Genomic DNA, 19729 nt, shown 5'->3' with positions numbered 1-19729 from the left:
AGAAGTTAATCTTCAAAACATTATCTTTACTCTTTTTAGTTTACGTTTCTTGAAATAATAATATTATAGAATAGATTGCAAGTAATGCCAGGATAGTTAATATATAGATAATTTCACACTATATCGCCGTCCCCAAACTCATACAGCCATTAAAGGGTTAAAGTATAGATAATCACTTGTTAACGATCAAAGGCGAACACCGACAAAAACGAAATTAAACCACTTTATTATTTTTCCATTTGTAAGTTATAATTCTCAGGCACTTTATTGAGATTGTACGTATCTATAAGTACGATTTTGTAATCCTACATTAGCTACATATTTTAAAAAAGTACCTAAATAAACTATTTGTCTTCGTTTGATTGAACTTGCTCTGATTTGTGCACGGCGTTTGCAAATTGCTTTCGATAGGTTTGCCAATTGAACACATGACGTACAAAACATAGAACGTACATATACAGTACTTTGTAAACTATGGAACATATACATACATAAATTCGTGGCGATAAACAAACTTACAAATATTCCGTAAGTACAAGGCAATAGGTAATTCGTTAGCTTTAAGTACAACTGTGCTATGTACATAATACTTTTAGTTCTTATGATCTAACCCTTAAGCAAATCTACAAGTAGGTGAGTGTGCGTTTCGGTCACTGGGCCTTCTCATCCATTGCCAGTGTGATATTAAGATCCTGGGCCGCTGTATCATCTCCCAGGACCTGTTTGCTATAGCTCAGTTCGGCCGCCTGTTGCAGTGCGAAGGCAGTGGATGCGCCCGTATTGTCGACCAGTTTACGAAGGTAACCCCCAGACCTCTGCAGCAGCTCGTAGGGATGTCCCAGCTCTTTGACCTCGCCGGCATCCATAACCAGAACCCGGTCACTGTCCATTACAGTGTGCAATCGATGGGCTATTGTCAAAACAGTGCAATGCGCGAACTTGGAGCGGATGGTCTGCTGAATAAGCTTGTCGGTTCTGAAATTAAGTTTTTTTAAGTTTTAATATAAGAAAATAAACTAGTTAAATTTCTTGAAACTTACTCTGGATCAACATTGGCAGTGGCCTCATCCATTATAAGTATCTTATTGTGTCTCAGAATGGCTCTCGCCAGACACACCAACTGCCTTTGGCCTACGCTAAAGTTGGATCCGCCATCGTACATTCGACAATTGAGTCCACCAATTAAAGTAGATACATAGGAACGCAGCTCTACGTCGCCCAGTGCCTTCCACATCTCCTCATCCGAACGCTCATCCATTGGATCCAAATTGTAGCGCAATGTTCCAGAAAATAGAACTGGGTCTTGAGGAATGATTGATACTTGACTGCGCAGATCGTGCAATCCTATATGCTCAATATCCACATCATCGATGCGGATCATGCCCTCGTTGCAGGCCAAACGGAAGATGGACTGGATGATAGACGACTTTCCGGCACCAGTGCGGCCAACAATGCCAACCTTCTCGCGCGACTCAATGGTGAAGTTTAGGTCCCTTAGCACAGGTGCTTCCTGGGGTGAATAGCGCAGTTTAAAGTTGATGAACTCGATTCGTCCCTTGCTTGGCCACTCTGTCTTTGGTTTAAACTTTTCTTGCGTCTCTAGCGGCGCTTCCGAGGGCTGCTCCGTGTACTCCAGCACCCTCTCCACACTGGTCATCTGATTCTCCAATTCAGCCGTCTGTCTCATACCCCACTGACACATACCCGTCATCGTGGTGGAGTGCAGAATGGCTAATCCCACATCGCCACTATCAAACTCATTCTTTAGCAACAGGAAACTAAAGGTCACTGCTGTCATGTATACAATACATAGCATATCCGACCACAGAGCAAAAGCTCTCGTGCAGGAGAGAAAAAGAAACCAGGCGGATGTATTGGTGTTCTGGTACTCATGGAACTCCTGCTCCAGGGCGCTTTGGCCCTGCAAAGCGCGTATGGTGGTAAGGCCCTGGAAGGTTTGATTCGTCAGCGAGAAAACGGGACTGCGAGCTGGAATAAAGAGATTAGGGCTATTAAATGGGTGTATATCTTTGACGAATGCCGAAATTATAATTCACAAGTCATTTACTATTGACAAAAATGGGGCAAATAACTAAATTATCCAAAGTCACGCTTGCAAATATATAGAAATGATTTGTTTGTTTCTAATCCTAGTAAAAGTGAATGTACGTGACTATTGCTTGGAATCGTAATTTCCCATTATTTCTACTTACATATGGACTCCAACCGCTTGACACTTCGACTAGTATTCACATAAAGGTATCGTATCATGCCCAGAATTACACCAATGATAGCAGCTGGAACCAGTAGCCAATAGTTAGCAATGGCAACGATGATGACTACGCCAGATACGTCAATTATGAAGGCCAGGCAATCAAGCAGCGTGTGTGGCAGATCTGTGTCCACTGTTCGGATATCCTTCGAGAAGCGATTTAGAATTCTGCCGGAAGAGTTCGTGTTGAAGAAGTACATGCTGGCTCTGGTGATTCCCCGGAAGAGTCTATCATGCAGATGTAGTGAAATGCGCAAGCACATTTTGAAGAACCCGAAGGTGCGGATAAGGTAGACAATTAGAGTGGCGCCAAGTATAGTGGCATAGAAAAGAACTAGCTCCTGTCGAATGCTGGCCTGAAGGTCTCCCGCTAATAGAGGCGCAATAGAAGGGTCCGTCGAATTTAGTGGCAGAGTATCATTTTGGGGCATCGTATCATTTTCGTTCAATAGGGTGGTAGTACTATTAGCAGCTATTTGTTCTTCCCAAATGACCCTGGAACAAAAATTGTTTAATACAGTTACAATAAGAAAAATGTATTATAAAATATCTTACCATCTGGACAAGAAATAATCTACTCCAGTAAGCATAACCCTGGCACAGACAAACAGCGATATTATTATGCCCAGTAGGAAAGTGCTGTCCAAAGCCTTGATGTAAGAGGCGTAGACGTGCATCTTGATGGAGCCCACAGATTGCTGCTCCTGGTTGAGCTCCTCCACCTCCTCGTCTGGCCGAAGCAGCTGATTGTGCTGCTGCTCAATACTTTTCTCTGAATCGCTGCGGGACAGATAGCTGCTCATACTGTGCGTGTCGATTCCACTCTCATCATGCTGCGTCTGCTCAAGGAACTGAAACTGGCGGGAACGCTGCAGCTGCTGGTAACTGCCTTGGGCCATAATTTTTCCGGAACCCATTAGCACCAGGTGTTCCACATCAGACAGATATTGCACTTGGTGAGTGACTAAAATACGAATCTTTTTAGACAGAAAGTCGCGTATACAGCGGTCGAAGATGTGTTTGCCCACGTGGGTATCCACAGCGGAAAGTGGGTCATCCAGAAGATATATATCAGCTTTGCGATAGACTGCTCGTGCTAGACTCACTCTGGCCTTTTGCCCACCGCTGAGACTCACACCTCGCTCTCCGACAACAGTCAAGTCTCCATGGGGCAGTAACTCCATATCGCGTTCCAAGCCACAAACCTTCACCACTTTTTTGTAGCGCCTCTCATTGTAATCCTCCACAAAAACGATGTTATCGCGAATGGTTCCTTCAAAGACCCAACATTCCTGCGAAGCATACGAGATCTTGCCGTGCACCATGGCCTCACCCTTATCGATACCCACTTCGCCCAGCAGCACATGTAGAAAGCTGGACTTGCCGGCACCCACGGGTCCAACGACGGCAACTAGCGTTTGATCCTGAATATCCGTGCTAAAGTCCTCAATAGCACAGTTGGAGTGGCCATCGCTTGCATCCCATGAGGCAGATACACTTTTGAGAACCACACATTTTTTCGTTGCCTCCGGATCGTAATCCCTTAGTCGATTGTGTTGTACTTGACCGTTGGACAATAGTGATCCATTCAATTCGACGTTCTTCTGTTTGTCCTTTTTAGAGATTTTGCGCTTGGTGCTCTTGCCCGTTTGCTGATTGGCTTCCATGTTTATGGGAACCTCAGCTTTGTCCCCGTCCAGCAGGAAATCCTTGCAACGTTTCGCCGAAACAAGAGCCTCCGCAATAAACGTAATTGACATGGGCCAAAAGGTCACCATCGAATCGTTGAGCATGTTGAAATAGGATGACACTGTGTACACCTTTTGAGCGGTCAAGGGATCACCAAGATAAACGTAGGAGCACAGGGCCAGGAACACAGATAGCGGCGATATCATGGAGGTACATCCGAGAGCGGCGTGGATGTAGGCAGTGCCACGGATGGCCTTTACCTCCTTGAGGCGAACATCGGCGATGACCCGAGCGAAACTCTTCTCCCACGCATACATCTTTATTACCTGGATACCCTGGATGATCTCGTTCATTAGCTTTACGCGCATATCAGTTCGCTCCGCCGTCATTTGTCGGTAATAAGCTGCTTTCTTGGCGGCCCACGCTTGCAGCGGGATAAAGCTAAGCATGAAGGATACGCCAATCACAGCCGATACTCCAATTTCTCGGTACATAAGAAAACCGATCAGAATTGACTCCATCGGCCCCTTCCACGTATCGTGTAGAAAACAGAGTGCCACATCAAATCGTCCGAGATCGTTGGACAGGATATTAATGGCTCTTCCTCGGAGACCATCGTTACTGCTGCTTTTGGAAACCTGCAGGCACTTGCGGTATATCAGTCCCGAGAGGGCCAGCCTCAGCTTAGTGCCCACTTGAAAGATGTAAAAGATGAAGGGGTGGAATGTTATCACAGGCACCAACATGCAAATCACAATTCCCATAGCATACAGATATGCTGTCCGCTCACTGATGTCCGTCTGATTTGTGGCAAAGTAACCAACCAGACCACCCAAGAATAAAGGCATGAGAGATCTGAAAGAAAAGTAAGTCGGATTAGCATAGCCCCTGCAACAATATCAATTTCTACCTACTTGCAAATTGTTTCGCTAATGGAGAAAAGCAGACCCATGGGTAGGAAAATCTTGCCGTACGCCCTTAGGATCATTCTCACCACGCTGGGATTACTTCTTTTCAGCTCGTCGTCCCACAGCTCTGCGAATTTGTTTGTCACTCTTTCACTATCCAGGGTCTTTCTGTGCTGATACAGCTCCTCGTCCGTCAGCGGACCCTGGAGGCCACGCTTGAACAGGTCTCGCATCCACCTGAAATTATTTCGTATACAGTTAGTTAAAAAATTACGAACGATAAGATTAGATTTAAAAAAAAACATAAGCATTCCATTTGTAAGACACTCCCCCCAGTAAACTTTTTTCAATTCACTTAAGTACGAATTACCCAAAACTAAATATTTATTTAGCCTAAACTCAATTTGCAATTAAACTAGAGCAGCTTTATGGGTAATGGTTTACGATTCCATTGTAATAGTTTCACAGAAGACCTTTAAATGTTGTGATTGTGAGGGAGGTTAGATAAAAGATTTTATATGATTTCCTAGTCTTTTTTATTGGTACGTATTTAATTAGATACAGTCTATGTTATGAATACCCGAGTTTAGATGCAAGAGAAGTGTTCTTGTTGTAGGGAGCTCCTCTGATATCACATGAACAAGATTTCTTGGGAATTTCGTCATACTGACGATCTGCGAAAAACCCCAAGGCATTGTTTGATTACATATTAATCAAACACTTGTAGTTGGGTAGACACATTTGCACACACAGTGGATACTGAGTAAGAAATGGGTTTCAAATGTTAATTTCAAATGACATTTCAATAAGCAATAATTGCATTTATATGTTGCTTCACAATGTTATTCCTACCCTTTAAATTTTTTGAAAATATTTTTCCCATTCCAATAGATTATCATCCAAATAAACTTTTTATTACTTTATTTTGCATAGTATTTGTGAACATAAACTGAGATCCAAACGGGTGTTAATTGATTGGCGTTAATCGAATGAATAATGGAACGATTGGCTATTTGAATATACTTAAGACTAATTTATTTAAAACGGCTGAATTTCAGATTATTCATTATATTAACTGGTAGGTTTTAATCATAGCGATGAATTATAGTTCTTCAACTGATGCGTTTTTCTATTAAATTTCTTTAATTCAAGTGAGTACGGTAAAATCATGGAAATCTTAATTTAAAACCGTCTTGTGACTTTACTAAACTACAATTCAACTTTATTGTGTATATTCAAATAAGAAATGTCTCCCGATAGAAGCTTTTAAAACTTTAGGAGTAAATGTGGCATTGAACACTGAATCAAAATTGGTCCGTTATCAGCTCTAGTTAGACTATGAACGTTTTGTTTATTATAGAAAATCGTAATAAATCGCTAGTGCCAGATCCATCTGGTTGCAATTGGCAAGCGTTCATTGTGAACACCAGATAAAGATGTAACCTTGTGGCCAACAATGACATTTAATAAAACTGTGCCGTCCAATTTAATGGATGTTCGTTCTATTTCCCATTAAAATGAGCCTGAGAACACTATCATGCCTTGCCCAATGAACTTATCGGCTCAAACAAGCTAATATGACCAAACTAATTATATGATAGGTGCTAGCCTGATAAAAACCTGATACTACAATATGTTAAGAACACGTGCTAGCTGCACCAAGGTACAAAAGTATGATTTACCGTAAATAATGTTCTCATGACTAATGGAGGAGTGACTGCATGTCTGGCTTTAAGGTACATTTCAAGGGAAAAACTCACCAGAAGCTCCATTGTGAGAAGAAATTGGCTTTGGTGTATGGATTCTTTGGGCGCACAACCTTCCTTCTGGTGCGGTTCATAACTTTGGGATGGGTTCTGTGGTTTCTGGGATTGGAGTAAACCGTTACGGCACTGATTCACCCGCGTTTGCTTTCTCCTTTCTCCGCTCTTCCCTCTTGTTCTCTCTCCTGTCGAAATGGATGGTGAAAATCAATAATGCATAGCCGGCAACAACAAATCGGTCCGTAGTATTCCCCTTAGACAATGTAAATATATATGTACATTTATACATATATACATATATACATGCATATGTACATATAAATATGTTGTCTAGGTCGAGGTCAGCAGTGATTTATCCACCGTTATGCACATTTACCGTTTCTTGCGCCAGCAGCAGTAACAAAGAACTGGCAACTGCGTCGGAGATAAGTTGTAATCTGCTCGGGTTTTGGTTTACGTATATATTTGGTACTTGTGCTATATGCTAATTAACAGACGTCTGGCACAACGTTCAAAATTTTGTCAACACTAGGGGCTATGGGATTTACACTAACATTACGCGGAATAAGCACCCGCACGGAATAACAAAAAAAACCTACTGAGCTGGGAGAGAGAAAACGCTCAGTATTTATACTCGCACTCAAGAGGATTTGGACGTTGCCACCCAGTTACATTTATATACCCTTTAAAATGGTGGGCACGGGCATATAATGTAACTACAATATATGCCACAGTTAAAATTAAAACTTTTTATAACGTATAAAATATCGATAAGTATAGAGAGCGGATAGCTATTTTTGATAAAAAAAAAAATGTTAAATTTAAAGCTTAGTGTAGAACAATTATTTTACTGCTTGCACTTATACAACCTAAATTGTATATTACAAAATCTTTAACCCTGACTGTTTAGAAGAAAGATAGTACAAAGACATCGCCTAACTATTACGTGCCCAACTATTTAAGTCTGAAGCGGATATTTTAATTTTAATGGGTATTCCAAGGTCGGTGCGGTGGGGCATCGTTCTTTTTTGTTATTGTTTTTCTACGGCGAATAACAGTGATTTAAATCCGTTGTTTACTTTTAAAAACCCTTAGTAACGAGAGCGGGAAACTTGTAAAAAATAATCAAATAAGTTATAAAAGTGTTGATCATTAACTTGTTGAATGAAAGGTTTTTAACATCAAGCTCCATGGCAACAGACAAGGGCGTGACCAAAGGGGTCTTTGGTTCCATTCTGTCTTCATTTTATTAAAAAACGTATTTATTAGAAAAAAGGTAAAAACATTTATGAAATCATATATGTATGTATATGAATCAAGACATATCCTTAAATGGCTTAGGGGGCTACAATTTTGGTTTATTTTCATATTCCAAACATATTTTTCTTTTAGGGCCCAAAATTGTACACTCCCTATTACTACGGCCTTGTCAAGAGAGAGCCTTGCCGAGAGAGACTTTTGAGAACAGAATTAGTTACTAATTTAAAAACGAACAATTGCCCAGCGTTGTGAAATCGCTTATTAATGTTTGGGAGAACGTTCTTTCAACGGGTGGCGAAACAATCTTGTTTGGCCGAGAATTCTTGAGAAATAAAACCGAGATTGGCACCCGCCACAGAAGCGTCACAGGTGATATTGGGGGATCCATAAACCAAAGTACACATTATTTACATCTTGTACGATGAACATTTTATTGTGTTATAATTAGGGATTAGCGTTATGTTTTTGTTGATTAGTACCTCTCGTGAAAAGTATGCAAGGTTGAAAATCGAACAGGTTTTACTTAGATAATGACAAACAGCATGCCCATTTAGTCCTCGATGTACTCGAAGGGCTCTGGGGGTTCCGGCTCCTTTTCCTCGTCGTTCATGGGTCCAAAGGCAGCAACGGGCTCCACGAGCTCTTGGTCCTCGGATTTGCCGGTGTGCTGGAATACAATAATTCCGCCGATGGTTACATCTTTAAGCGGCTCATAAGATTGCCCATCTATAACGCTAAGGACCTTCAGTTGCTGTCGAAGCACACGAGCGGGATTTTGCAGGATTTCGGAGGTGGGCTCTGGCTCCTTCTTTTCTTTTTTCTCCTTCTCCTTATCCTTTTCGCTGCTGGTACCAGCCACCTCCTTTTCCTCATCTTTCTTTTTTTCCTTCTCCTCTTTCTTCTTAGGCTTCTCCTCCGTAGCGGGCTTTTCGTCGGTCTTGGTTTCTTCGTCCTTCTTGACTGCAGCACCCTCCTTGCTATCCTCGTCAACATCCATCTTCTCGTCCTCCTTTTTGTCAGCATTCTCACGCCTCTTCTGGCGGGCTGCAATGGAAAGAACGGCGGTGGCAACCTTTTCGCGCTCCTCGCTCTTCTTTTCTTCCAAAGGCGCAGGATAGGCGTACAGTGAAGGCTTGGCCGCTGACTTGTACTCCATCTTGGGCATCTTCAGGTCGGAATTCAGACCAATCACACATGTAGGTGTAAAGGCAAGCGATAGAGTATGAGCCAGAGGGAACCAGTACCAGTACTGGGTGAAGGCCAGCATACCGACCACTGCCTGCAGATTAGTGTGTCCTGTACGGGATTGCAGGGACAAAGTGGCATTCCTACCACCGGCATCAATAATACCTAAAAAAAGTTTAAATTAGGATTAGGATTAGGAAGAACTTCGAAAAGAAATAAAAAGCTTAATAAATAAACCGGGAAATGGATCATGAATTTTAAAAGTTTTGTAGACCACAGGAATAATTAGAAAATGTACCAAGTTTTAGCATTTGGGTTATTAACCAATATATCACTTTTGGTAAACACTTATTTCATCACGAAGTTAAGCGTGATCACGCCAGGTAGAGCAATAATATACAAGTCATGTAAATTTATTTTTTAATTGTTTGTCCCATTTTTAAAGTTGCACGTTAATTTTAAATTTATATATTTATAGACAAAGTAAGCTACAACTCAAAAATTTAGTTTTAATGCAATGATAAGCACTTATTAAGAAACCGGTACGATTTGGTACAAACCATGTTTTCAAATGAACTGAGAATGTGAGTTTGAGAGTTTCCTAGACAAAACAATTTAAAAACTGTCCCACACCATTAAGATATTTAATCTAAGCAATACAAGGGATCGGATTTCGATTATGCTTACCCTGAGCGAGAATAGCGCCATACTTAGCCATCACATCTTCGTGCTTGTTGCTAATAACCTCAGCATACAGCTGGCGGAAGAAGGTGGACTTCGGACAGCTTTGATCAGTGTGCTGGATCAATATCATGGCTGAGGCGATGAGGGCTCCCTGACGCACAAAATTGACCGGATCGAACTTTACCATTGGCTCCAGAAGGGCGATGGCCTCACGCAGTCCTGTGCCGGCACAGGCGATACCTAGCGCCATTGCGGCTCCATAACGAACGTGCGGGTTGTAGGACTCTGCCAGCAGACTCACGACAGATGGACATTGCTCCGGAGTACGGAACAAGATGAAACCAATAGCAGTGACGGCAGCTCTTCGCACATCATCATTCACGTCGGAGACAGCAACGTGGAGTAGTTTACGGATGGCTTTGTTGCTACCAGTTCCATTATAAGCCATAGCTATGGTATACATTCCAGAGCGACGCAAAACCGGGTCCTTGTCCGTGGACAGGCTGGTCACCAAGGGGTCAGCCTCCTCCAAACGCGAAAACATAGTGAGGGAGATGCCTACGGCCAGGCCGCGTAGGATCTTCTCGTGCTGCGTCTCCTGGGCATACGACACCATGTCCTCGATGGCCTGAGCGTTCTTCGAGCCCAACATGACCATGCCCATGGCAATTCCCGCCGCCTCTCCAGTGACCGCGTCATCCTGGTACAGATTGAATTTCAGCTGCTCGTAGAGATCCTGTCGATGGGTGCCCATGCCAGCGAGACCAAGTCCCAAGCAGCCACCATGACGCACATTCTCGTTCTGGGCATCCTTTAGCTGTTGTAGCAGGTAGTCTATAATGTTAGCCCCGTGATTTGCGTGGATCAAGCCTAACGCATACAGGGCACCACCCTCGGAGTAACCAGAACTGGGACCAGCCTCCTTGGGCAGGTAGCTCTGCATGAGAGCCAATGAGTCCTTTTCGTGTCCACGGTGGATAACTCCAAGCGAGGCGGTTGCCGTAAGCTTGGCCCAATTCGTTGCCCTTGCCAGCCAGTCGAGGTTGTCGCGCAGGAACTGGTCAGAGGTGGTTCCACTGTGCATGAAAGCGTTGGCAATAACAGTGGCTGTGTGGCAGATGGATACCCTGACCGCCTCCTTTGTGCCTCGTAGAACCTGCAAGTCAGCATGGTTGCTGCGGATGAGGAACTGAAGCTGCAGGTCGATGGAAACCTCGCCGGAGAGGATCGATATCAGCTTTTCAATGTTCTTCTGATGAAGCTTCTCAACCTCGTTAAGCGAATCAATTGTGCGCTCCACCTTGTCATCGCCTACGTAGTTAATATGATTTAAAGGTGTTCTTATTGGCTTAAAAAGGACACTTACCTTGCTTTTCTTCTGTGATGTCCTCGTCAGGCTTGGATTTGTCCCCCTCAGACTTAGCCCCTTCCTCGGAGCTCGTGCCCTGGGGCTTGAATGTGCTGGGCAGGGCGGTTGGAATAGGAGCTGTATTTTTTAAGTGCTGCAGCACATTCCCTAGAAATTCCTGCGTTGCCGACTCGTACAAGTCAAAAGCAATCTGATACGCCATCAGATTGTTTGTCTCCACAGAAGAACGTGTGAGGGTGTCCAGCATCTCGGCCACGGCATACGGGTCCTCCAGGAAGATGAGGCACTGGCACATGTTCACATAGTCGGGAACACCCAAATCCCGGTACAGACTTACCAGGCACCGTAGCACTTCATTCCGGAAGCCACGGTTCTGAATTAGAGACATGGTCACGTTGTAAGCGTAGGCCAGCATGCCACGAACGTCGTCCGACTTCATGATGGCGTCCTTGAAAGTGTCCATACGACGGGTCTCCAAGGCAATACCTAGCGCTTGACGAAACTGGTTGTCGTCCAGACAACGCTGAATCATCCTATTCACAATCCCCTCTAGCCGCTCGTCCACAGAACTCGCTTCCTTGGGATTCTCTATAAACTCCACTCGCTGGGCGATGTAAAAATCAATACACTTGGCAATAATCGTCTCTGTGTACTCATTCCTGGCATTCACGTCGAAGAGATCGCCTGCGCCCAGGGCGTAGGTTAGAGCGTCCTCGAAGGAACCCAAGTGATAGAACACCTTGGAGGCCACCATGCCAGCTAGCTTGTTTTCGGGGAAGCTGCGGTCTTCATGCAGCATCTCAATCTTCTCGATGGACTCCGAGATCTCTGGCCAAAACTCGTCCACGATGTTGTCCAACTTTTTTAGGGCGAACACCTTGAGATCCGGCATCGGCTCATCGAGTAGGGAAATAATCCCCGCGGCGGACGTAAGACTCATTTTCCAGCTGCGTTGTTTCCAGTCAAAAATATGTTCTACGGATTTCAAAATGACATATGTTATACCCAGTACTCAAATCGTTCTAAATAGTATGAAATACGGACGATCTTTTGCGAACTAACCAACAATTGCACCGATTCAATTTCAATTTTTCTTTTGTGCCGAAAAAAATGCTAAATCACTCGAATAAGCAGACAGTGTGACCTTGTTGGCGAAGCTGTGAAACACCTCGGAAATAGTGTTGGAAACTAGTGTTCAGCTAACAGGTTATTTACTTTAAAAATAGGTAAATTGCAAGTAAAATATTCATTAAATTTAAAAGCATATATGGATTAAATGAATAGTATAAACTTAAACATAATAAAGATTTGATGTAAATACGTTGATTCACATTCTTTTAGTGAAAGCTAAAATAGTGAAAGCTTTATTGCCGTTTTTAAAATGTAGGAATTTGTTATAGTTTTTAAGACTACAAGAAATTGCACCATAACATCACAACTACAATATTATTATAAAGTCGCTGTCGTAACAAGACGTACTTGGTCAACTATAAATTCTTAAAAATAAGGTATTTAAATTTGTTTTTTTTTATTACATTTTTTTACATTTAAACTAATTTATTAAAATATAAAAATACAACAACATTTTTAAATTTGTTTTTTTTTATTACATTTTTTTACATTTAAACTAATTTATTAAAACATAAAAATACAACAACATTTTTATATTTTAATAAATTAGTTTAAATGTAAAAAAATGTTAATAAAAAAACAATTTTAAATACCTTATTTTTAAGAATTTATAGTTGACCAAGTACGTCTTGTTACGACAGCGATTTCACTATAGTTCACCTGGGCACACTTCGCATCGCATCACAACAAAAAACGCGCGAAGGTTCGGGCAGAACGCAAAACATACCCGTGATAACATCCTCGTCTGCGACTTAACGCATACTTCACCTCACAGTAAACCCTCGGAACACACGCGCACAAATATGCTTTTTGAGGATCAACATATGTCCGTGGACAACACACCGCAAAAGGGCTCCGGCAGCCTGAATTCTTCGGCTTCGTCCATATCGATCGATGTGAAGCCCACAATGCAAAGCTGGGCCCAGGAGGTGCGGGCTGAGTTTGGCCACAGCGACGAGGTAAGTGAAAACTACTAGCTGCCTTAGGGATCCCTTTCACAGCAGTTACTTTTCCGTATAGGCCTCCAGTTCCCTAAATAGCAGCGCTGCCAGCTGCGGCTCCTTGGTCAAAAAGGAACCGACGGAAATTAAACTGGAGCCCAATGAAGCAGAGGGGCGGGAGATGGCCTTCGAGTTTCTGGACGGTGTCAACGAGGTTAAGTTCGAGCGACTGGTCAAGGAGGAGAAGCTGAAGACTCCCTACAAGCGCCGCCACTCGCAAACGCCGCCCAGCAACGAGAACAGCCGATCCAACAGTCCAAACAGCAGCAACTCATCAGCCAATGGAGATGGGGCTGCCACGAAAGGTGGCGATAGCCAACGTCCCTGGAAGCAAAACAAATCCAGCAACTTCCGTGGCCACAAGGAGGAAAAGCGGGTGCGCCACAACAGCTATACATCCTCCACCTCTTCCTCCTCGTCATACACCGAATCCGATCCCGCCGTTTTAGCCCGTCGTCAAAAGCAAATAGACTATGGCAAGAATACGGCTGCCTACGAGAGATATGTGGATATGGTTCCGAAGACTGAACGGGCCCGTGAGCACCCCCGCACACCGAATAAGTATGGCAAGTACAGCCGACGCGCCTTCGATGGTCTCGTAAAGATCTGGCGCAAGAGTCTGCACTTCTATGATCCGCCCTCTCAGCCAAATGCCACGGCTAACGACTCCAATTCCGACTCAGACTCGGACTAGAATCTTGTTATCGGGCCGGGAAACGTTTTTCAAATATAAATTGGGGGTTTACATACTTATTATCAGTCTAAGTACAAATTTGAACTAACTAAATCTATGAATCAAACACGCATTTTAAAGTTACAAGGTCGTGTGCAGAAAATTGTTACCACAGATGTTTTGTTAAATAAAATGGCGTCTTACAACATCTTGGGTTTCACCTTTTGCTACCTGAGAAGGTCCTGGAATTTTAGCAAATTTTCCACAGCGCTTGTCATTGTTGAAGAGTGAGTTGCGTGGAAGCAGGACTTCCGAAATGTGGAATTGGAAAAACGGAATATCCTTCAAGGTTATGGACATTGATTTAAGTTAGGATTCCATTTCGTTGAGACTATTCCTATTTATAAAATGATTTTGTAGTCATGAGGGAATACATTCTCAGATATTTGTATAATAAACTAGTATACTATGAATAAGTCTACTTATTAAGTAAGTCAAAAATGAGGTTAAGACTTATTCACTTCAAAATTCAATTAACAATCCACATTTATAAATACAGGGTAATAAAAATCCATTTTTCGGAAATTCCACAAAGGGGTACCTTATGAAATGTACCTACAGAAAAATTATTAGTATAGCATTCAGCTTTAAAATGCACATCTTAGCAAAGCTAGAAAATCTATAATGCACTATTGCTTTCATTAAAACATGATTTTTTAATCAATATAATAAATAGTTCACAATGCGTAATGGAATCCCATTAATATTATAATTTACCCAAACGTGGCTACAAAATAGCTAAACTGTCACCTCCGCTGTCCAGTTGTTTGTTTTCACTGTGGCATGTGCCAATTTAGACCATTCTTACAATTTCTTCAGTGCACACCTCCGCCTAAACCAACGGACAGATGTTTCTAAAGCCGTACAGACCAAAGAGCAGTGCTGCCCTAAAGGGATCTGATAGCAAGAAGTTCCGACAGCGAGTGGAGGCGGCGTTTCCCCATGTTTCTGTTGATCAGCTTGTGCCGGCTAAGGCTGCGGTGACCCAGGTGAAGATACTCACCCACGGTGGAGTCCAAAGCACGGTATACTGCGTTGACAAGCTGCCCTTGTTTTTTGAGCTAGACGGCGGGCAACTGGTTCCAACGCTGTACACCCTGTGGTCTATTCCGGACATCCTTCCCTATTTCACCACTCATGAAGGGGTGCTGCCGAAGCTCACGAACGGAGCAGATCTCATGCTTCCCGGAGTGGTTCCTCTAGGCGTGGGATTAAACATGTATGGACACTACAAGAAGGGACAGTTAAGTATGTATCTAATCTATATTGAGTTGGTGGATAATAAAAGGCATATTATTAATTTTTAGTGGCTGTTAACCTTACCAATAACAAATCTGCGGTGGGTTTGGGCCAGTTGGCACGTTCCAGTGATGAATTGTATATGTGTGGAGGTCACGGAGTGGCAATCAAGATGCTCCATCTTTTTGGCGACAAGCTCTGGTCACACGAACCCAGCTTAGTGCAACAAATCCCGCTGGTGAAGACAAAGGCATTGTCGGGAGAAGATTTTCCTGCCCTTGGTTCTGAGATGGAAAGGAAAAAGACTGCCAATCCTGCTGCTACACCTCCTGTAACCTTTGCTTCTATAACTCAGACAGAGGAACTTAATACAGACACTGCTGCTCTGAGCTTAGAAAACCCGGAAACCCCCGATTCAAATGACGAAGAGGAGATGGTTGCTTCACCAGAACAGATTCTCAAGAATGCCTTTTTGTCTGCCCTGAAGAACAATGGAAAAAAACTACCTCTGCCGCTGTTGACCAGTAACTTCTATAGACTCTATGTGGTCACAGAATCTGCGGAGCAAATCGACTTAAAGAAGACACGCTATAAGAAGCTTTCAAATTTTCTTGCTGAGATGGTGGATCAGGGATTCATTGTGGTGCGAGAGGAGAGCAAAGGTGTGGATAAGATAATATCTGTGGATCTAGAACACCCGGAAGTTGTGAACTTCATAACCGATGTTAAGGCGAACGAAGCAAATGGTGCGGCGTCCGAGACGCCTCTCTTCCACTCCGAACTGAAGGAGATGTACATAGTGACTGATGTGACGGCGGCCTTTTTTACCAAATTGAATTTCAAGCGCGGAGAGGGGATTCCCGCTGGTCAGATCAAGAAGATTGTACGAGAATATGTGAGCAAGCATGGACTTTTGCATCCGCTAACAAAGTTGGTTCGCCCGGACGAAACTTTAATTGAGTTGTATGGCAACAGAGAAGCCTCGCTTAGCGAGATGTGCTCCCTAATCACCAGTAAGATGGAGCATTCCTACCAGATGTGTAGCGGTAAGGACACGAGCGGCAAGCCTCTCATCCAGATGTCATTGGCAACGCGCTCCGGCAACAAAAAGGTGACGTTAGTGAGCAACATCGAGGCGTACGGCATTATCCTTGCCGAATTCATCAAGTTGTGCAAACAAGGAGCAGCCGCCAGCACTAGTGTGGTGAAACTCCCTCATCAGAAGCACGAGCAGCTGCAAATCCAAGGCAACCAGGTGCGATTTGTGCACACACTGCTTACTGAAACCTACAAGGTGCCCCCTAAATGCATTCTGGGCCTGGAACTGGCCAAGGATGGCAAGAAGAATAAGAAAAAGTGAACCAGATAATAAAGGAATCATATGCCTGTCCTCTGAGTGTAATAATAAATTATTTATTAACTGTAGTGGGGATGAACCAATTACTGCTACGCGAACAACAACAACGAATGGGATTGGCTATATCTTGAACAGAAGCGTAATCAGAATGCTCTGACTTGTGCTGGATTTGTGTGGATTCTCAGATGGTCTAGCCTCTGTGCTTACTTGGCCTTGCCCTGGGCAGCAACAGCCTCGATGGCCTTCTTTACGGTTTCCTCGTCTCCAAGGAACTGCATGGACACCACTGGCTTGAAGTTCTCGTCCAGCTCGTAGACGAACGGAATGCCCGTGGGCAGATTCAGGGCCATGATGGCGTCTTCAGAGAGATCTAGAAAGTGAAAATGGGAATCCTTGTTATGATATATTGCATTTATAAGAATGTAAGATCATAAAGGATTTAATTAAAGAGTTAAAATATTTCTTGTTCCTTCTACAAATTCCAAAGCAAAAAAAAAGAGTTCTAAAAATATCATTTGGTTGCTAGCATATATATGAAAAAACCGTATGCATGTCACAGATTTAATATTAATGGAAAATAACAAGAAATTACAAAACAATTTACTAATATGTATATAAACTTTTTATACTCACTGTCTAAATGCTTGACGATGCCGCGGAGGCTGTTGCCGTGGGCAGCGATCAGGATGCGCTTGCCCTCCTTCATTTGTGGAATGATGACGTCGTTCCAGTAGGGCAGTGTGCGCTCGATGGTCAACTTCAGGGACTCGAACTGGGGGAACTCCTCGGGCTTTGGTCCATCAGCGTAGCGGGCATCCTTAACGATGTTGTCGTAGTAGGGATGTCCGGGCTCCATCGGTGGTGGAGGAGTGTCGAAGCTGCGACGCCAGATTTGGACCTGGGCCTCGCCGTACTTGGCAGCGGTCTCAGCTTTGTTCAGACCGGTCAGTCCACCGTAGTGACGCTCGTTCAAGCGCCAGGTCTTCTGGATGGGGATCTCCTTATGACCACTGGCCTTCAGGATGCTAGCCAGAGTCACCTGAGCGCGGGTCAGCACCGAGGTGTGGGCCACATCGAATTCCAGACCGGCCTCTTTGACAGCCTTGCCGGCAGCTAGAGCTTCCTCCTGACCTGTTTGAAGATTTATAATATTAAGTATACGCCGTGTTGGGTAACTACAGGCGGGATTCCATAATTTAAACAAATTTAAACGAATTACGAACAATAATTTCTGAAGAGCATGATAACCTTTTTTTAGGGGCTCATAAAAATAAAATCATAATTTTAACTCATGAATTAATAGAGATAAGAAAATGTTAAGTGGTTGGAATATTTGACTTTGAAGCATTTTATTGATTTTTACCGAAATAATATTGTATTATTACAGCAACTTTTGTGTTGACTGTTAACTGGAAAATTTGTATAATTAAAAAAAATATTTTATCACAGGAAACTTTGCGTTTTTATGAAATCAACAATAGGTCAAAATTAAATTGGATTAAGGTAAGGATATTTCAATGATAAAAAAGCGTCCGTTAAACTGATAATTGCTATTATTGTCCAAAGTCGGACATACATAAATATGCGTATTTAAGACTTCTGACCAAAAATAGTATAAATTGCGGAAGTGGGACTGCATTGATGTAATCGCCTTACCCTTTTCGCTGAGATTGGCGTCGTACCATCCGCAGAATTGATTCTTCTGGTTCCACTCGGACTCGCCGTGGCGCACCATCACAATCTTGTACTTGCCGCCCATGTTAGCTGTATTAATTATTTTACGGATAATTGTGTACTCTTGAGCCGACCGCCCTCAACTGCAATATGTGAGAATTTCAGCTAAAGTTTGACCTACAAGGGAGCCGTCCAAGGTCGCAGATGTCAGGGTATAGTATTGCCATTTCGGTTGAAAAAGAAAACCCTGATACAATCAGGTCTTATTGGACTTAGTATCTGGTCTTATTAGAGCTCGCGTTCACATTCTATTTGCAACAGGTTAGCATCTCCTGCAAACGTTATCGCTTGCTTTTGCCACCTCTAATTGTGTGTTTTGATTTTTTTAGCACAAAAACATTTTTTGAATTATCTTCCACACATTTATTTGTCCCAGAATAAAAAAAACAATGTGCGAAAAGGTCACCGCCAGATGTACTTGGCCTCAAATGGCCGGAAACGCTCTAGACCAACTAGTGGCCACCCGATTGTCTGATGAAGATGTCTTTGTAAAGTGAGACAAAGGATTCCACGCCCAAAAACTGGTTTTTACCTAGTGACGTTAAATACTCCTTTGTCCCCAGGCCTGATTTAAACGATGTAATTAATGAGGATCGCGCCGTACTTTTTTCAATGCAAACTGCCGACCCAGCGACACCTTGTGAGCTGAGGTTCCAAATCCAGTCCCGCTTCAAAATCGCAGCTCTTACACTGATTTGCAGTGCTCCCAGGGTGGAGCTGTTCATTGGACCCTTGCAGGAATACTGCGAAACTATCTACGGAATTGCCGTCGATGAGGAGGATGCGGAAGTTCCGGTTCGACCCTATCGCTATGACATGGAAATCGACCGATCCGGGATTAATGACATAAATCTGAAGATGCTCACCTCAGCGAGCGAGATATGTGTTTATGGAGCCCTGCTGCAGGTAGCACCGAACCCCAATGGCATAACCACGCAGTTGCCCAGGCCAATGGATCCGCAAAGAATCCAGGAACTGCTGCAAAAGGGGGGACCTAGTCCATCAAGCAAGGAGGAGCAGGCCGAGAAGTTTCAGCAATTCATGACTCTGATGAAGGGCTGTTCCCCAAAAACGGAGGTGAAAGTCCAGGACGCCGTTCCAACCACTGATGTAGCAGTTCTTAAGGAACACATAGACATGAGATTTGAAAAGCTCGCCCAGTTAGTGGCCGAAAGACTGGACACTTTTGAGGCCCAACAGACGGATAAGCTTAACAAAATAATTGCTCTGCTTGAAAAAGAAAAATAATTTAATCTCATTTGTAACCATTTGTATCATTCATAATTTTACTCCGTAATTGTTATAAGACTGTTGGTGCGACACTTTCGAATGTGATGAAACAATATTATTCTATTTGTGTTTGGTTTTTAAATTTAATAAACATAAGTTTTCTTAAATCGAAAA

General features: G+C 43.2%; 6 protein-coding genes across 7 annotated transcripts; 3 read left to right on the top strand and 3 right to left on the bottom strand.

The window, feature by feature from the left end:
* Positions 1-238: 238 nt before the first annotated feature.
* LOC108116051 (probable multidrug resistance-associated protein lethal(2)03659) lies at positions 239-7243 on the bottom strand. The gene is made up of 7 exons (XM_017227750.2): positions 7009-7243; positions 6630-6817; positions 4876-5106; positions 2828-4816; positions 2214-2767; positions 1041-1989; positions 239-975 (listed from the first exon to the last, which is right to left on the bottom strand). The coding sequence occupies exons 2-7, from the start codon at positions 6707-6709 to the stop codon at positions 651-653; spliced, it is 4128 nt and encodes a 1375-aa protein (XP_017083239.1). The 5' UTR covers positions 6710-6817; positions 7009-7243; the 3' UTR covers positions 239-650.
* Positions 7244-8298: 1055 nt separating this feature from the next.
* On the bottom strand, positions 8299-12299 carry LOC108116055 (26S proteasome non-ATPase regulatory subunit 1). Of its 2 annotated transcripts, none has more exons than XM_017227756.2 (4): positions 12193-12299; positions 11128-12105; positions 9765-11072; positions 8299-9242 (listed from the first exon to the last, which is right to left on the bottom strand). In XM_017227756.2, exons 2-4 carry the CDS (start codon positions 12068-12070, stop codon positions 8443-8445), a joined length of 3051 nt encoding a protein of 1016 aa, XP_017083245.1. In that variant the 5' UTR covers positions 12071-12105; positions 12193-12299; the 3' UTR covers positions 8299-8442. The 2 variants fall into 2 exon arrangements, with proteins under 2 accessions (XP_017083245.1, XP_017083244.1); XM_017227755.2 differs by having other exon boundaries at positions 12175-12281.
* A 617-nt stretch (positions 12300-12916) lies between these two features.
* Positions 12917-14141, top strand: LOC108115933 (histone RNA hairpin-binding protein). Its single transcript, XM_017227569.2, has 2 exons — positions 12917-13220; positions 13282-14141. The coding sequence occupies exons 1-2, from the start codon at positions 13065-13067 to the stop codon at positions 13954-13956; spliced, it is 831 nt and encodes a 276-aa protein (XP_017083058.1). The 5' UTR covers positions 12917-13064; the 3' UTR covers positions 13957-14141.
* Positions 14142-14769: 628 nt separating this feature from the next.
* LOC108116044 (eukaryotic translation initiation factor 2D) lies at positions 14770-16624 on the top strand. Its single transcript, XM_017227743.2, has 2 exons — positions 14770-15243; positions 15303-16624. The coding sequence occupies exons 1-2, from the start codon at positions 14844-14846 to the stop codon at positions 16592-16594; spliced, it is 1692 nt and encodes a 563-aa protein (XP_017083232.1). The 5' UTR covers positions 14770-14843; the 3' UTR covers positions 16595-16624.
* A 3-nt stretch (positions 16625-16627) lies between these two features.
* On the bottom strand, positions 16628-18464 carry LOC108116047 (phosphoglycerate mutase 1). The gene is made up of 3 exons (XM_017227745.2): positions 18248-18464; positions 17225-17722; positions 16628-16961 (listed from the first exon to the last, which is right to left on the bottom strand). The coding sequence occupies exons 1-3, from the start codon at positions 18348-18350 to the stop codon at positions 16795-16797; spliced, it is 768 nt and encodes a 255-aa protein (XP_017083234.1). The 5' UTR covers positions 18351-18464; the 3' UTR covers positions 16628-16794.
* A 72-nt stretch (positions 18465-18536) lies between these two features.
* Positions 18537-19722, top strand: LOC108116046. The gene is made up of 3 exons (XM_017227744.2): positions 18537-18586; positions 18655-18818; positions 18889-19722. Exons 2-3 carry the CDS (start codon positions 18715-18717, stop codon positions 19571-19573), a joined length of 789 nt encoding a protein of 262 aa, XP_017083233.1. The 5' UTR covers positions 18537-18586; positions 18655-18714; the 3' UTR covers positions 19574-19722.
* The last annotated feature ends 7 nt before the right edge of the window (positions 19723-19729 follow it).

The sequence above is a fragment of the Drosophila eugracilis genome, unplaced genomic scaffold, assembly GCF_018153835.1.
Source record: "Drosophila eugracilis isolate 14026-0451.02 unplaced genomic scaffold, ASM1815383v1 contig_616, whole genome shotgun sequence".
Taxonomy (NCBI): domain Eukaryota; kingdom Metazoa; phylum Arthropoda; class Insecta; order Diptera; family Drosophilidae; genus Drosophila; species Drosophila eugracilis.
This window is presented reverse-complemented; position numbering and strand designations above follow the sequence as displayed.

Coding starts and splice junctions, on each gene's coding strand:
- LOC108116051 (XM_017227750.2), bottom strand. CDS start 6,709: ATGAACCGCACCAGAAGGAAGGTTGTGCGCCCAAAGAATCCATACACC. Junction 5,107..6,629: donor TTCTCACAATGGAGCTTCTG/GTGAGTTTTTCC, acceptor AAATAATTTCAG/GTGGATGCGAGACCTGTTCA. Junction 4,817..4,875: donor ATTAGCGAAACAATTTGCAA/GTAGGTAGAAAT, acceptor CTTTTCTTTCAG/ATCTCTCATGCCTTTATTCT.
- LOC108116055 (XM_017227756.2), bottom strand. CDS start 12,070: ATGAGTCTTACGTCCGCCGCGGGGATTATTTCCCTACTCGATGAGCCG. Junction 11,073..11,127: donor CATCACAGAAGAAAAGCAAG/GTAAGTGTCCTT, acceptor TTAACTACGTAG/GCGATGACAAGGTGGAGCGC. Junction 9,243..9,764: donor TGGCGCTATTCTCGCTCAGG/GTAAGCATAATC, acceptor AACTTTTTTTAG/GTATTATTGATGCCGGTGGT.
- LOC108115933 (XM_017227569.2), top strand. CDS start 13,065: ATGCTTTTTGAGGATCAACATATGTCCGTGGACAACACACCGCAAAAG. Junction 13,221..13,281: donor AGTTTGGCCACAGCGACGAG/GTAAGTGAAAAC, acceptor TTTTCCGTATAG/GCCTCCAGTTCCCTAAATAG.
- LOC108116044 (XM_017227743.2), top strand. CDS start 14,844: ATGTTTCTAAAGCCGTACAGACCAAAGAGCAGTGCTGCCCTAAAGGGA. Junction 15,244..15,302: donor CTACAAGAAGGGACAGTTAA/GTATGTATCTAA, acceptor ATTAATTTTTAG/TGGCTGTTAACCTTACCAAT.
- LOC108116047 (XM_017227745.2), bottom strand. CDS start 18,350: ATGGGCGGCAAGTACAAGATTGTGATGGTGCGCCACGGCGAGTCCGAG. Junction 17,723..18,247: donor CGCCAATCTCAGCGAAAAGG/GTAAGGCGATTA, acceptor ATCTTCAAACAG/GTCAGGAGGAAGCTCTAGCT. Junction 16,962..17,224: donor CATCGTCAAGCATTTAGACA/GTGAGTATAAAA, acceptor TTCACTTTCTAG/ATCTCTCTGAAGACGCCATC.
- LOC108116046 (XM_017227744.2), top strand. CDS start 18,715: ATGTGCGAAAAGGTCACCGCCAGATGTACTTGGCCTCAAATGGCCGGA. Junction 18,819..18,888: donor GATGAAGATGTCTTTGTAAA/GTGAGACAAAGG, acceptor CTTTGTCCCCAG/GCCTGATTTAAACGATGTAA.